The 14,609-nt window shown below is 50.6% G+C and overlaps 1 protein-coding gene across 1 annotated transcript in view; it reads left to right on the top strand.

Moving 5' to 3' along the window:
* The window catches only part of RNF216 (ring finger protein 216), a 64,654-nt gene extending 56,821 nt beyond the window's left edge, over nt 1-7,833 (top strand). Inside the window, exons 15-16 of the mRNA XM_054391159.1 lie at nt 6,849-6,918; nt 7,514-7,833. Coding sequence (XP_054247134.1) covers nt 6,849-6,918; nt 7,514-7,833 — 390 coding nt within the window. The remainder of the gene's footprint in view (nt 1-6,848; nt 6,919-7,513) is intronic.
* The last annotated feature ends 6,776 nt before the right edge of the window (nt 7,834-14,609 follow it).

The following is a 14,609-nucleotide window of genomic DNA, read 5'->3' as shown; positions in this document are numbered from 1 at the left end:
TGGGGATCCTTTCTTCTCTTCTAAATGCTTAACATTTTCTGAGTCTGGGATGATTCTTGCAGAAGTTGAAGTAAACCTATTCATTAGCTTGGGTTAAAAGTGAATTAAAGACAGTCCTCTAGGAACTGCAGCATCTGCTAATCTGTGTATGAAATGACCATGAGAGAGTAAAGCAGCTGCTTCAAAATGTCCCATAATAAAAGGTTACTTAAAATCTTGTCCCTATGCTATAATCAGACTGGAGTCCCATTTAAAAGTATCAGTGCAATATTTGCTGGCTCAGAGACAAGCTGCAGTCGAGCTGTGGTCAGCAGCTTCCAGGGCAGCCAGCAGTAATCGCTTAATCACCACCTTGCTTCCAGAGTTAATCGGTGTCCTGCACCCCTGTGGGGTATGAACATGTGCCAGGAGCTCTTCTCAGAAAGCTGCTTGGCCAGAAGTCCTGCCAGTGTGCCCCATTCCACAGTCTGTGTGCCCATTCCACAGCCCATGCTGGCTTTGGCTTGCCTTGCTGAGCCGTTGCTGGCTGCAGGAGGGGCTGATGCAATATTGCCAGAGACGAAGCTGAGGATGGAGCAGTGAGGATGGGCTCTGCAAACAGCAGGCTCTGGGGCTGTGTTTTCCCTCGTTTCTAGCAAACCTGAGGGTGATGTGTGCACTTGAGCTGGTTTGTGTGAATCCCCATGATGCAATTTGGCTAACACATTCTGGCTGGCTTGGTGAAGCAGCTTCTGCTCTGGTGTATTATTTTTAATACTCACCTTTAGACTATCAGTCATGTTGTGCAGGGGCTTTAAATCGTAATGCTGCTTTGGGGGGCTGTAAAGTTTAAGATGGTTTTCAGTAAACTCTTAAAACACTCCCAAAGGTCTATCATTAAAGTTCAAAGCAGAAGGCTAATAAGGTGTTTGCAATTATTCCGTCCTCCTAGCAGTATGAGAAGGAGACATTGGGCAAAGGCCGTGGAAAACTCCACATGCTTTAAGGAATTGCATGGAGCACACAGTACTGACTGCAGAGCTTGAAGCGGGAGAGCACCCCTAAACTTCAGTGTATTAAGGAAGTGCATGGAGCACACAGCACTGTGCTGCAGGGGCTTGTAGTGACAGGACAAGGGGCAATGGCTTTAAGATGGAAGAGGAGAGGTTTAGACTGGATATTAGGAAGAACTTCTCTATAGTGAGGGTGGTGAGGCACTGGAACAGGCTGTCCAGGGAAGCTGTGAATGCCTTTTCCCTGGAAGTGGACAAGGCCTTGAGCAGCCTGGTCCTGATGGAAGGTGTCCCTGCCTATGGCAGGAAGGTTGGAACTATAAGATGTCTAAGGTCCTTTTCAAACCAAACTACTCTGATTTCTGTGACTCTATCCCTAAATGTCAATGCATTACGGAAACGTGTGGAGCACCCAGCACTGCCGTTGGCTTTTGGAGGAGGGAGAGCATTCCTAAATTGAGAATGTGGTGGGGTTGGTGGGGTTTTTTTTACTATTATTATTTCTTAGCATGCTATAAAATGCCTTAATCATTAGCATTAAGCACAGCTAATTGGGAATGGCTGTTGCTAAAATAAGTCTGCATTTCTGCAGCGCCGGCATGCGCTCGCTCCCCGGCCCGGCCCCCTTCTTCCTGCAGCACTGCGGATGCCCTGTTCCCGTTCACACACAGCCAGCTTTTATCCCCTGCTTCCTGCTGCATGGAGGAGCACGCTGGAGACAGCCCATGCCTGTTCTTGCTCAGCCTCTCTGCAGCTGATCTGGGAATGATTTGAAACAAAACCTCTTAGTCCTCTGGAAGCCTCCGTCGTGAAAAATCATTTCAAGTTTATTAGTAACGGCTGTGGCCACACGTAGATGGAAAAAAGAAAGCAGTAAAAAAAGAAAAAAAGCCAGAAAGGGGGAGGTGATGGTGGTGGAGGCACTTTCTAAAGGCAGGGGAGGGGTTGCACAGCCCAGAAATAGTTACCAGGTCTCTTCTTTTCCCTCTTTCAGGAGGCGAGCAGCCACTTTCCCATGACACTTAATAATTAAAGATAACGAGAAGCGCAGCAGATAAACCCAGGCCTTCCCAAAGCTCCCTGGATGGCACTTTTGTTCTGGGCAGAGGAGGGTTTCTTTGGGGGGGAGGAGAGGAGGTTGTCTCTGTGTGACTGGCGGAGCTTTTATCTCTCTTGCTGCTCCGTGTTCTTGTTCCCCATGCCTTGTTTGTTTCTCTGGCAGATCTTTCTGCGTGCAGGGCCCTGCCTGGACCTCTCTGTCCCAGCATTGTTGAAGCTGGGCCTCCCTGCCATGAAAAGGTTGCCTCTCTTAGCAACCCAGCCCAGCTCTCCATTTAATCCAGCCACAGACCCCAGTCCTGCTTTCGGCTCTGATTGGCTCTGTGCTCGCCGCGTTCCCTGGATTCAATGGGAGAGGGCTGAAAGGAGAAGCCTCCTCCATGTTGAGGTCCTGTGACAGGTGGAGGATCACAGGGGCAGCCTCTCAGGCTGGCCTGGGATAAACAGATTTGTATTTATTTTTTTTGGCTACAGGACTGGGGTTGGCTCTTGCAAAGAGCATCCTGCTGTCATGCTTAGGGGCACTGCTCCATCCTGTTTTGCCCCTTCCAAAAGCAGCTGCTGCTAACAGCATTTGCTTTCTGCAGCCTTTGCAGATCAGGGTGGAAACATCTCACAGATCCTTTGCATTTCTCCCTTTGGCCACCTCCCTTCTCCCGTGATGCAACGGAGCAGGGGAAGCGCCATGCTCCTACAGCATTGCTCTGCATTTTCTTTCTCAGGAGAGCCAAGTTACATCCTTGCTCAGAAAAAAAAAATGCAGGCTGGCTGGTGCTGAGATTCCCCCTAGGGCTTGGGAGGTTGCTTTTTGCCTTTTTCTTTGGTTTGGGTTTTTTTTGTGTGTGTGTGGTTTGGGGTTTTTGGGTTTTTTGGTGGGTTTTTTTTTGTGCTGCAGGCAAAGCAGCTGACAGGAAGATGACTGTGAAGTTGACAAGATAAATCCTTCAGTCCATGCAGCCTGTGAACAGGCTGTTAAAATGAAAATCCAATCCTTTTATTAAGGGACATGAACCCGCTCAGGAAAATGGACACAAGAGGCTTTTGAAATGATACTGCAGCCTCCCCACCATGTGACATTGAATGGTTTCTTTACCACAACAGCCAGCACTTAAGTGCACTAATGACAACTTAATTTTTGGTGTGGATGCTTTACCCCTCGACGAAATCTGTCATCTCCCTCCAGTGAACCAGGGAATCACAAAGTCCAGCCTTTGCTGCTCAAAGAATTAGCAAATCTCACCCTTGGACGTGGTGAATCTCTGCAGCACTGAGACCTGCTCGTTAATTCTGGCCTGTGCTGGTGCAATATGCAGTAGCCACAACTTGTGGCATCAGTTTTCCTTCACAAATATCCTAAAATGATTTTTTTTCTGCACATATCATCTTCTTTTTTTTTTTTTTTTTTTTTGTTCCAGCTGGGATGTGGATCTTGCCTAAATGCAGCAGGTATTGAGCTGTGCTCTGTCTTCATCCCTTGCCAAGTTTCATGTCAGCTTCTGAAGCAGGAAGGGGCACGTAGTGCAGTGTGGGTTTGTCCTGTCTGTGTGAGTGGTCACCAGCTTTCCAGAAACACTGATGCAAAACCACTCCAAGCCTGTTCTTGGTATGTGGAGTTAAGTATAAACACTTCTCAACCTTCCAATGTCAGAAAGCACTTTTATCAGCAGAGGAGCAACAAAACTGCTAACTCCCTGCTCTTGGAGATGTGGTATGTTGTGCCTCTGCTGTGATTTTGCAGTCTCAGAACTGTCTGTGAGCTCACCAGCCAGATCCAGGTCTGTTCTTGGCAGGGATTTTGCGTGCTGCAAGGTTTGAAGACCAAGAGGGGATGGGTTTGAGTAGGGATCCCTGGCTGCTGCGTTTGAGGGGATGTGTTTTATGTTGTCCTTGTGAGATAGATGTTGTTTGGGAGATCTAGCAGATGGGGGTTGCTGTTAGCTTTCTCTGGTGCTCTGGGAGCTGCAGTAATTGAAGCCAGCATCACCTCGGGTGTGCGTGCAGCTGGCCGGCCGGCCCCGGGGGCAGATGGCTTTGTCGATCCCTCATTAGTGTGGAGGTCAGCTGCAGTTTAAGCTGGGAGGGTCGAGCAACCCTCCCTGCAGGGGGACCTTGTAAAGTTGTGTAGTTGATGTGTCCAATTCCCCAGACCTGTGCAGCACTGACTGGTACCAGCAGCAGGGCTTGCAGGAGCTGCAGTGTCAGGGATGGGAGGGGGGGGAGAGATGTCCCTGGAAAACACTGCTGCAGAGGGTTAATCCCTGGCTCCAGTCTAAAGTAGAAGCTTTTGTTAAGTTAGAAGGGACTTCTGCATTCAAAGTGAGGCTTTATGCCTCTGTGTGAGGGAAAGAGCTATGGTGATCTCCTTCAGTTGAGCTTAAAGTGTTTCTTACTTGTCACAATTAAAAATCCCTTTCAGATAAGTCTCTTCCTGTTGGTGACAATAAGGTGGGAGAGGTGGATGTCTCTGTTTTCAACAGCATTGCAAAAACAAAATATTCTGAGAAGAGTGAAAATTGAAGTCTTGAAGCTTTAGGGCCCCCCTTTGAGTGTGCTTGCTTGAGCAGCAAAGGAGCTGAGGATGTTTGGTTGCTGCTGAGAATGGTGCCCAGGTTGTTTTCCAGCCAAGGAATGTCACAATCTGATACTTGGGGGGTAATTACAAGTTCTGTGTAGGCTCAGAACAGCCATTCTTCAGCACTTTTTATGGAGATAGATAGGCTGTAATTAACAGGCCATAGAAACAGCCTGCTTGGAGGGGGGGGGGTAAAAGGCATGTCCTGGGAAGTCTTAATTTTAACCATTAACTTACAGAATAATATAAGGGAGGGGAATGTTGAGCTTGGCTTTCTACAGATTAAGATAACTTCAGTCTCCCAGGGAAACTTTATCTGGTGGCAGGAGGAGGGGACATCTTAGCAAGCCTCCTGGGCATTGCTGCTAGACCATGAGATGGGAAGTGGGGAGCTGGCTAGACTTAAAACAGTGAAGTGAAGCTGCACACATGGAGCATATTTTGAGTGTAGTCCCAGAGCACTCTTCAAAATCGAGGATATTTTTCCACATTAAGAGTGCTCAGGGAGAAATTTATGGGGTTTGGCAGGACTGAAATTAGGAGGAATAAAATTGAACCAGTGTCTTGTGTATTGTGGGGTACATGGGGCTCAGGGTTTCCCTCTTGCTCCACCACTAGCACTTGCAGATGAACTGCTGCAGCAAATCAAATGCTCCTTCCTATGCAGGTAGGCCCAGAGCAGCTGATGCCTGCTGCAGGTGGTGTGTGTCAGCTCCTGCTCTTGGCCTTCCTCCCTAATAGCTAAAATCAAGAGTACAAACCCTGTCCTGGAGGCTTAGCTGTTCCCATTTGTTTTCTGAGAGTGCCAGGTAGGGTTTCATCCCAGTGGACCCAAAGCAGCAGCAGATGCAGCCCTGCAGAGGCCCAGAGGACCTCTGTTGCCATCGCTGCACATATGGCCAGCAGCAGCAGCTGCTGCCTGGCACTGGGAGGGGAGTTGTCTCCTCAGTTGTTTGGTGTGATCATTGTTTCCCTGGTAGCTGTTGCATGCTGTGGTGTAGTGAGGAAACTCATTTTTCACAGTGGTTCTTGGAAGTGGATGAGATGTTCTAGCATGGAATGGTTTGGATTGAGAGGGTCCTTAAAGATCAAACCCCTTTGCATGAACAGGGACACCTCCTGCTAGATTAGATTGCCCCATCCAGCCTGGCCTTGAACACTTCCAGGAAGGGGGCATCCGCAGCTTTGAGAAGTTTCAGTGCCTCATCACCCTCACAATTTCTTTCTAATATCTGATTTAAATTTATCTTGTCCTATCACTGCATTCCCTGGTGGACAGCCCCTCCCCAGCTTTCCTGTAGGCTCCCTTTAAATACTGGAAAGCCACTTCCAGGTCTCCCTGGCACGAATTAGAGTGATTTGCTGGTTCCATGCCAATGCTAGCCAGGCCTTGTGTAAGCTTGAGAGCTGCCTGGACCCTATGGCTTGTCAGTACCCATGGCCACCCCTCCAGCCAAGCCTCTCCTAGCTCAGGAGTTGCATGGTCTCCTAGGACTTTGTCCACCATGCTCCCTCAACCTAATGAAAGGTGGTGTAAATGCCACCTCTCTGGATAGCTGCAGCCACCTGAGGATTCACTGTGTAGTTTGGTCTCACTGCTGCTCCTTTGGGTGAAGAAAACTGATGATAATGAGAGGCAGGAGGACACTTTCAATTTCTGGCTGCTTCTTGTTGAGCAGAGGGTCTGAATATTCTTCCTATAACCTCTAATAGACATGAAAGAAACCTGTTGGGATTTATGTTCTCCTCAGAGTTACAGATCAGATCTAAATTGCCTCCTCACAGCACCCTTCAGCTACTGGAGCCAGTATTTAAGTTGTGTTAATTCCAGCTGTTGGGCCAGAACCTGGAAAAGTGCTAGCATAATGTAAATATTTAATAGACTATTGCCATTTAAAAGATTAACAGCTCTCCAGCAGCTCTCAGATGGGCAGAGCTGGGTTGCAGCTCTCTGGTTTCCATCAAGGCAATGAGTTTTAGCACTGATCTTCCTGGAAAGCTCATCTTAAGCCTCTTGGCTCTGCATGAGTTACTTGTGCTGCAGTCCCCCATCACAGCCTTGCTTTGGGCTAAACCTGGGTCAACCCAAATGAGGACAACTCAGCTGAATTTACCTTTTTATTCCCATGAAAATGTGCTGAGAAGAAAAGCAGCACTAAGAAAGTAGAAGAGGTTGCTGCAGCAGGAATTAGCCCACTGACTCTTGCTACTCCTGTGATTTGCAGGAAGATGATGAGAAGATAATCCAGGAGATTCAGAAAGAGGCTGAAGAGGAACAAAGGAAGAAGAATGGAGGTAAGTCACAGCCTATGCCTGTCCTTTGAGATCAGACACTGGATGACAGAAGAGCAGAGATTCCCAGCAGCTGACTGGGAATCTGGATCTTCAGCAGATCCTTCCCATGGCCTGGCTGTTTGCAGGCTTCTCCATGCATTGCTGTGCTGCATCAAGCATCATCCAGACCTTCTTCCAGTGAGCCAAATCATCACACTCTTCCTCCTGGAACCGGTCTACCTTTGAAGGGCTGTTGCCTGCAGGCTTTTGCTGGGACCATGGGGAGCACAAGGCTTGTGTCCATGTGTCCCTTGGCTCCTGGTGCTCTGGATGCACAGACCTGTCCTGTCTCCTCACTGCTTGGCCAAGTAGCTGATGGGCAGCATAACCTCTGTGCTCTGTCCTCCCTACAAGAGGACACATTCCTCCTTTGTGGTGTGGTGTGGATGAAAGGAGCCAGCCTGGAAAGCTGCTGCTGTGCAGTGCCATGAGGTGGGCAAGCAGCAGTGCTGTGGAGAGCTTAGGGAACATGCTGGGGATGGAGGAAGACCATGGGCCAGGCTTGGGGAGCTCTGGTTTGTGGGCTGACTGCTGCTTGTCTTTTCTCCCTCTGCAGAGAACAGCTTCAAGAGGATTGGCCCTCCTGCAGAAAAGCCCATGGAAAAAATCCAGAGGATTGAAGTCATCCCCAGGCCTGTTCCTCAGAACCTCCACCAGCCCCGGATGCCTCCCTACCCCTTCCCGCACCCTCCCTTCCCGCTGCCTCCCGTCCGCCCCATGTACAACAACCTCCCCCTCAACATTGGCCCCATCCCTGCCCCCTACGTGCCCCCCCTGCCCAACATGAGGGTGAACTATGATTTCCCCCAGATGAACATTCAGCTGGAGCACAACTTGCCTATGCACTTTGGCCCTCAGCCCCGGCACCGCTTCTGACCTGCTTCTGCCAGCGCTTGGCTCAGCCTCACTGCAGGGCAAAGCCACCCCAGCATTATCACCTCCTGTCCTACTCCAGCCCCTCCAGTTCAGCCAGGGGAGCTGCTCTCCCTCACACCTGCCTGCACTCACACCCCTCTCTAGAGCTTCTCTGAACCTTTGAAATCAAACATTTCAACCTGTGCTGCAACAGGTGTTGGTGCTGCATTTCCTTGGGGCCTCTCCCTGTGCTGGTACCCAGATCCTCTGATTTGACAAAGCCTGTCCTGGCATCTCTGGGGAGGGAAAGGGAGACTTGGTCAACACAGGGATGCAGCCATTCCTTGGGTGCTTCCCAAAAATCCTACCTTCCTGCTGGCCAGAGCAGCTGCCACACAGTCAAGTGAATCTTGGGAGAAGGGAGGAGAGACTTGACGAGTAAGCAAGCCCTTCAGGAGCAAGATAGAAGCTCTGGCCTTCTGTCTGCAGAGAGGCCTGACCTGGAGTTCCCATGCTCTCCAGCATCCCTGTAACCTGCTAGCACCTGCCAGCAGAAATAAATGGTTCAAACCCAAGTCAGTTTGGTGGTTTTAGCATTTCTCACTCTGCAACTGGAGTGAGGGGGGACAGCAGCCACCTCATTGCTGAGATCTCAGTAGGAAGCCCAGAGCCCTGTTCTGTCAGGGCTTTGGCAAGTAGCAGAAGACTCAGGCACTCTGATCTTTACCTGAACTGAACTTCCCCCTTTGAAGGGCTCAGATTTATTTTTCTACTTCCAGAGGTGGGTGCCTCTCAGCTTCCTAAACGTGGCCTTGGCTCTGCTCTTCTCATCTGGCACCCCAAATCTCTCCCTGCTTCTGGCAGCAGCCCTCAAGCAGCTGGTAGGAGCACCCAGAGCCTGAACTACAGCATTCATTGCACAAACTGCCTTGGGCAAATCCCCAGTTTGATGTGTAGAGGGTGATGTGTGTGCCATGGCAGAAGCATTAGGAACCACCTCTCTAGTTGGGCATGGAGGCAGTGGGGAGCCAGGACCCCTTTGAGCTGTACCCCTGTGCCCCAACAGGCAGTTGCAGCCTTGTGCTGCAGGGAGCTGGCTGCTTGCACAGCCCTCAGTGGCTCCTGAAAATGTGTGCTGCAGCTGCAGCAGAGCCTGTGAAAGGCAACCAGGAGTGTGGCTGGGCTTAGGGAGAGAGTTTAGGACAAGCAAAACTTCCTTTTAAGAAGCAGGGGGTAGTTGCTGGGCTGCAGGAGCAGTGTTGGCACAAAGCCCTTTCCCCACAGCCCTTGGCTTGGCTGCCTGCTACAGGAAAAGAAAATGGTTGGAGTGGAAAACAAACCCTTCTAGAAATGCTGGGCTGGCTTTTAGCAGCCCAGTGCTGCTGTCCTTTCCTGAGTGGTTTGGTCTGGGCCACATCCTGCTCTGTCCTGCTGGGAATCCTCTGTATGCACTTTCCCTCCTATTACTCCCCCTGGAATTTGAGCATCCAGGTGTCTCTTGGTTTTGTTTCTTTTCAGGTAGAACTCCCTCCTTCTGCCTCATGGCTTCTGCCAAGCTGCTGCTTGCAGGTCTCCAGAACTGCATCTGGCACAGCATCTCATTGGGCATGCTGTGAGGGATGGGCACAGGGCTCTCAGTGGGATGAAGCCTCCACTGTGACTCTGGGCAGCATCTGGTGTCCCCTAGAGAGTCTCCCAGAGGGGATATCTATGCTTTTTGGAGCTGAGTCAGCACTTTCTCCCCTCTCAGGCATTGTCTGTGAGTTGATCACACCCTGCAGACTGCTTGGTTCCAGCTCCTCTCTGGCATTGCTAACTGGCTGCTATTCCCTTGCTGCTTGCATTTGCTGCTTTTCATTCTCCTTTCTTTCTGGAAGCTGCAGGAGTTTCTCCCTTGCTGCTTGGCTGGGTTTTAGCCAGTTTAAATCCTGCCTTGCACCAAGTGTTTCTTGTATTCAGGAGCAGGGTGTCCCAATGGATTTGGGAAGGGCTGTGTTCAGTGTTAGCTCATGGTGAGAACATGGACCCAGGGCAGAAGGAGTGGCTTCCCCAGACAGAAAGGGAATCCTGAGGTCTTAGCAGCCAAGATCTTGTGGACTCAAAGACTGGGTTGGATGAGTCTTCCAGGCTTTGTGAAGCCTTGCTCCAGCAGCATGGTTATGGTTGCTCTCCAGCACTTGCCTGTGCAGGGGTGGGTCAGGCAGCCAGGGCACAGACTGGCTGCAGAGGAAGCGTGACAGTCACACAGCACTGCCTGGCTGAGAGCACTGGCAAAGGTGCCATCTTTTGGTGCCTGTTTAGAGATGTGTGGGCAGAGAGCTAAGCCTTGGCAGAGGGGAGTGCAGAAGTGGAGCAAGAAGGGTGGAGATGCATCAGGTAAGGGTAAGCTGGTGGCCATGGGCACTGCTTGTGGTTAGGAGGTGTCCTCTGCTGCCATGGTGCAGCAGTCATGGTCCTGGAAGAACCTCACAGAGGTAGGGGGGGAGAGGATCACTGTCCTCCTGTTCCTTGCAAAATCATGACCTTGTTTGTGTCCTAGAGAAGTCAGTGCTTGGTCTGTGATGGGGGAGTGCTTGCAGCCAGCAGCAGCAAAACCCCAAATCTTGCTGCCAGCCACCAGCTCCAACCATGATCTGGTCTCAAACTCCTGCATCCCATTTTCTCCTCTCTCCTCAAAACCATTTGTCCCTTTAAAAGATGAGGGGGAGGTTGCTGTGCCCAGGTTGATCCCTTCCTAACAGGTGGTACTTCTGGTTAATTGCAGTGTCCCATTTTACTTGCCTTAAAAGGTGGAGAGAGCAACTTGGTAGTATTTGCACTTAGCAAACCATTATCTGAAAAGAAAGGAACCCTGTAAAGAGGTGCATGTTCTGCAACTTTGTATAACAATAGCTGAAAATAAATAGGTGGTTTATTAAAAAAAAAAAGAAAAAACTTCCAAGAAACAAACATTTAAAACAAAACCCAAGCAAAAAATATTTTTCTTTACCTTCTGGTAGTAAACTTGTTCTAATATTCTGTGTGTAAAAAGTTCCTGTATCATACTGTAATTTGAATTTTTGTAAATAAATTTGTGCACTCTGGCTTTTCACCCCCCTGTGCTTTGGTTACAGCTCCAAACAGCATCCTTCCCACCCCCACCCCATGCCAGCTTGCTCCTGGCTTCCTGGCAGGGCTGCTCTGCCAGATCTCAGCCTTGACTGGTTTACAAACTCCACAAGTTGCAAAGCAAAACCCATTTGACCCTCTTGGAAAAGCTTAATGTGTTCCACGTGTTCCCAAGGAAAAACTGGATGGGATAGAAAATGGTTTCCAGTTGCTGCTTTAAATGGAAACCAGGAGTTGTATGGTGTTGGGGACAGGCTGGGGGCACCTTCCCCTGCTGGGAGAGTCCTCCCTGCTGTGGTGCAGCAGCTCTGGTAGCCCCTGCCCTGTGCAGGCACCCCTGGCTGTGCTGGCAAACCCCTCTGCTGACAACTCCGCAGGCTATGTGTCACAGCTGGGTGTCAGAGTCAGGTTTGCTCATGCACAGAGGAAGCAGAGCAGCAGAATCCCCCCCAGGCAGGGACAAGTTGGGGATGATCCTTTTAGCAGGGCCTGTTGTGACAGGACAAGGGTTGATGGTTTGAAACTGAAAGAGGGAGATTCAGACTAGAGAGGAGGAAGAAGCTTTTTGCACTGAGGGGTAAGACACTGGCTCAGGTTGCCCAGAGAGGGAGGAGATGCTCCATCCCTGGAACCATTCCAGGTCAGGTTGGTTGACTGACTGCAGGGAGGTTGGACTTCATGAGCTAAATTTAAAGTTCTCTTCCAACCCAAAGCACTCTGTGGTCCTGTGATCTTTCTTATGGGGCCCTCTTTAAGTCCTGAAAGGCCACACTGAGGCCTCTCATGTTACTGGGGGGGGCACAGGGGTGAGCAGGTTGCAGTGGGAGCTGCTCAGCAGTTCCTGCAGAGCCTTTAATTTCCCCCTGTTTACAGTGAGGAATGAACATCCTTCCTTCAATCAGCCCTTGCTGCAGAGCTCAAACCTGAAGGTGAAGGTTTCTCCTGACAGTGTCTTCCTGCCACCCTTCCTGGGATGTGTTTGGGGGGGAGATGGGCAGTCCCCCCTCCCCCTTTTCCAAACACTGCTTTGGCCAAACCAGCCTTCAACTTTAAAAGCCAAACGAGAGCCTGTGAGCGAGGAGCCAGGAGATGAGGGACAGTGAAGGAGCTTGGCTGCTGTTGAGTGATGGAGCTGGAGCCTGGCTGAGGCAGAGCTTGGCCCCAGCATCAAACCTGAGTGAGTTGGCTGAGTTTTAGGGCTCGTTTTGGCTGTCTCAGGAGGGCTGGGGGCACATCTGGGTATCCCTGCTCCTCCAGCTGGACCCTGAGTTTTGGCTTGGGCTGGGCTGCAGCAGATAAGCTTCCCAGCTCCTTCCTTTCTTTAGGGTTGCTTTTTTAATCTTCCCCTTCTCTCTATCACCCAGCAGAGGAGGAGGGGGCTTATTGCTGACCCCTGCCACACCATGCACCCAAACCCACCATCCCATCACTCTTCCCTCCCTGTGTGAACCTTGTCCTCATGGCCATGGTGTGGGATGGAAATATCTGAGCTAGGGGGACAAAAAGCAGCAACTTCACAGCACTGCTGGGCTGGAGGGGGACACAGCTTTACTCCCAGCTCCAAGAAGGGTGGCTTGCAGGGGAGATGGTTCAGAGGAGGTGGCAGGTTGTAGAAGGAGGTGGTTTGCTTGCAAGCTGGGTTGCTGGTGCACCTCTCTGTCCCATGGTCACCCATCCTCAAAGGTGCTCATGGGCTTGGTGACTTAGGGCTGCTCTGAGCATCTCAGATGAGCCTTTTTGGTCACTATTCTCTTCCCACCAATCTGAGTCTTCCAGAGCCAGCAAGGTGCCCATGGGCTCAGTGGCTTAGGGCTGCTCTGAGCATCTCAGGAGCTGAGCCTTTTGATCACCATTCTCTTCTCACCAATCTTGAGTCTTCCAGAGCCAGCTCAAGCTCTGGGAAGGGATTTTGGCCTCCAAAGGCTCCACCACCCCAACTGCTCCATGCTCAGCCTCTCCTAAAAAGGCTGCTGCAGCCATGACTGCTCTGACAGACCACACACCACCACTCGTGTTCGAATGCAGGATTTATTTTTTATTCCTCTTTCTCCATTTGAAGCTAATTATTTAATTTTTTTCTTTTTAAGTTATACAAATGGCACTTACAAAAAAAATAATTAAAACAACAAAACCCAAACCCCAACCCCCAAACAAACCCGAAACTTAAGTTTTTCAGAGTGAGATGTTTCAAGAGAGTCACGACACCTGATAAGAGGAGACAGGAGAGATGTTGACCTAGTGTCACACAGAAGAAGCCAGAGCAGGGGTTACATGGTTTGAACTGCGACGGGGAGGGGGGACAAGGAGGTGACATGAAGAGGGGAGGGTGAAGGCCAGCGAGAAGTGTGTGTGTGCCAAGCCACAGGGTCACTCAGGGCTTCATCAAGACACTCAGTCCTTCGAGGGCCATCGTGGTCCCCAGGTGGGCACAGGCAGGCCCTGGATGTGAACACAGAGCCGAGGTAGAATCCCAGCCGGGATCCCCTGTGCCGGCGAGGGACCCCCAGCCCGGAGTTGTCCCCGTGGCAGAGGAGGGGTCGCTCCCTCTCCCAGCTGAGGGTTTAGCACCAAGCACCTCCGGAGGGTTGGCTGCCCCTCCACGTGGATGGCTTTAAGGCTGACGAGTCCCTGCCTTGCCTCCAGCAGCAGGGACCGGCCCTGGTTTGGCAGCGACGCCGCAAGCACCCTTGGCGTGGGGTGTTGGGGGACGGAGCCCCCCGGCGGGGGCCCGCAGGGGGAGAAGGCTCCTTGGTGTGTTTGCAGGGAGCAAATCCCAGCCCCGGGAAGGCCCCAAAGGATAAAGTGCCCTTCAACACCCTAACGAACACGTCAGCATCACCCTTACAGACAGCGTTTTACTCTAATGCAGACCCAGTACAGACAACAGCTGGTAACACAGTGCCATGGAGAGCTTATATAAATAGAGACTAACAAAAATACTGTTTTGGTCTTTTCTTTCTTTTTTCTCTTTTTTTTTTCTTTTTTTTTTCTTTTTTTTTTTTCCTTTTTTTTCTCTTTTCTTTTTTTCTTTTTTTTTTCCAGTATGAATGGCAGAAGATCAGAGCCCAGGGTGGCAGGGCCAGGAGCTGCCCTCCTCCTTGCCAAGGGGAGCCTGTGGGAATGGGCACTTCCTAATTCAGCACTAGGTGTTCAGTGATGCACTTCACTGTTCCAGTATTTTACAAGAGGAAAACAAAAAAAAACAACCAACCAAGAAAAGCCAAAGGTAAGGAGAGCAAATCCCACTGTGCAAAGTTTGCTAAGGAACTTCTCTATTCTGTAAACCAAAATCTGCAGTTCGTGCTTCCAGCCACCACCACCACCCAGGCACAGCAGCAGGACCAGCCTCAGAGCAGGCACCTGCTAGGCTGGACCCACCACTGGAGTCTCTACTGCTCCTCCAGAGCCCAAAGCACAAGGAGGGACAGAGTGACACAAGGAGCTGGGGCTCCATGAGATGAAAGGCTGAGTCTTTCCAGAGGGGATCACCCTAAAGAATAATTTCCAGGTGCATTGGAAAGGAGCAAAGAGGGCAGGGGTTGGCTTGCTGGCCCTTCCACGGGTATGTGTGCTGGCAGGCAGCAGCCTGGTCCCCAGGGATGCTGTGATATGTAAGGTCACCTCTTAGAGCTCAGCTGGGGATGAAGCCTGCCCCAAGGGCCAGGAGCAGAGAGAAATAGCTAAGGGGA

This window comes from Indicator indicator, chromosome 22 (assembly GCF_027791375.1).
Source record: "Indicator indicator isolate 239-I01 chromosome 22, UM_Iind_1.1, whole genome shotgun sequence".
Taxonomy (NCBI): Eukaryota; Metazoa; Chordata; class Aves; order Piciformes; family Indicatoridae; genus Indicator; species Indicator indicator.
The sequence above is the reverse complement of the archived record's forward strand: the minus strand, read 5'-3'. Positions and strand labels throughout refer to the sequence as shown.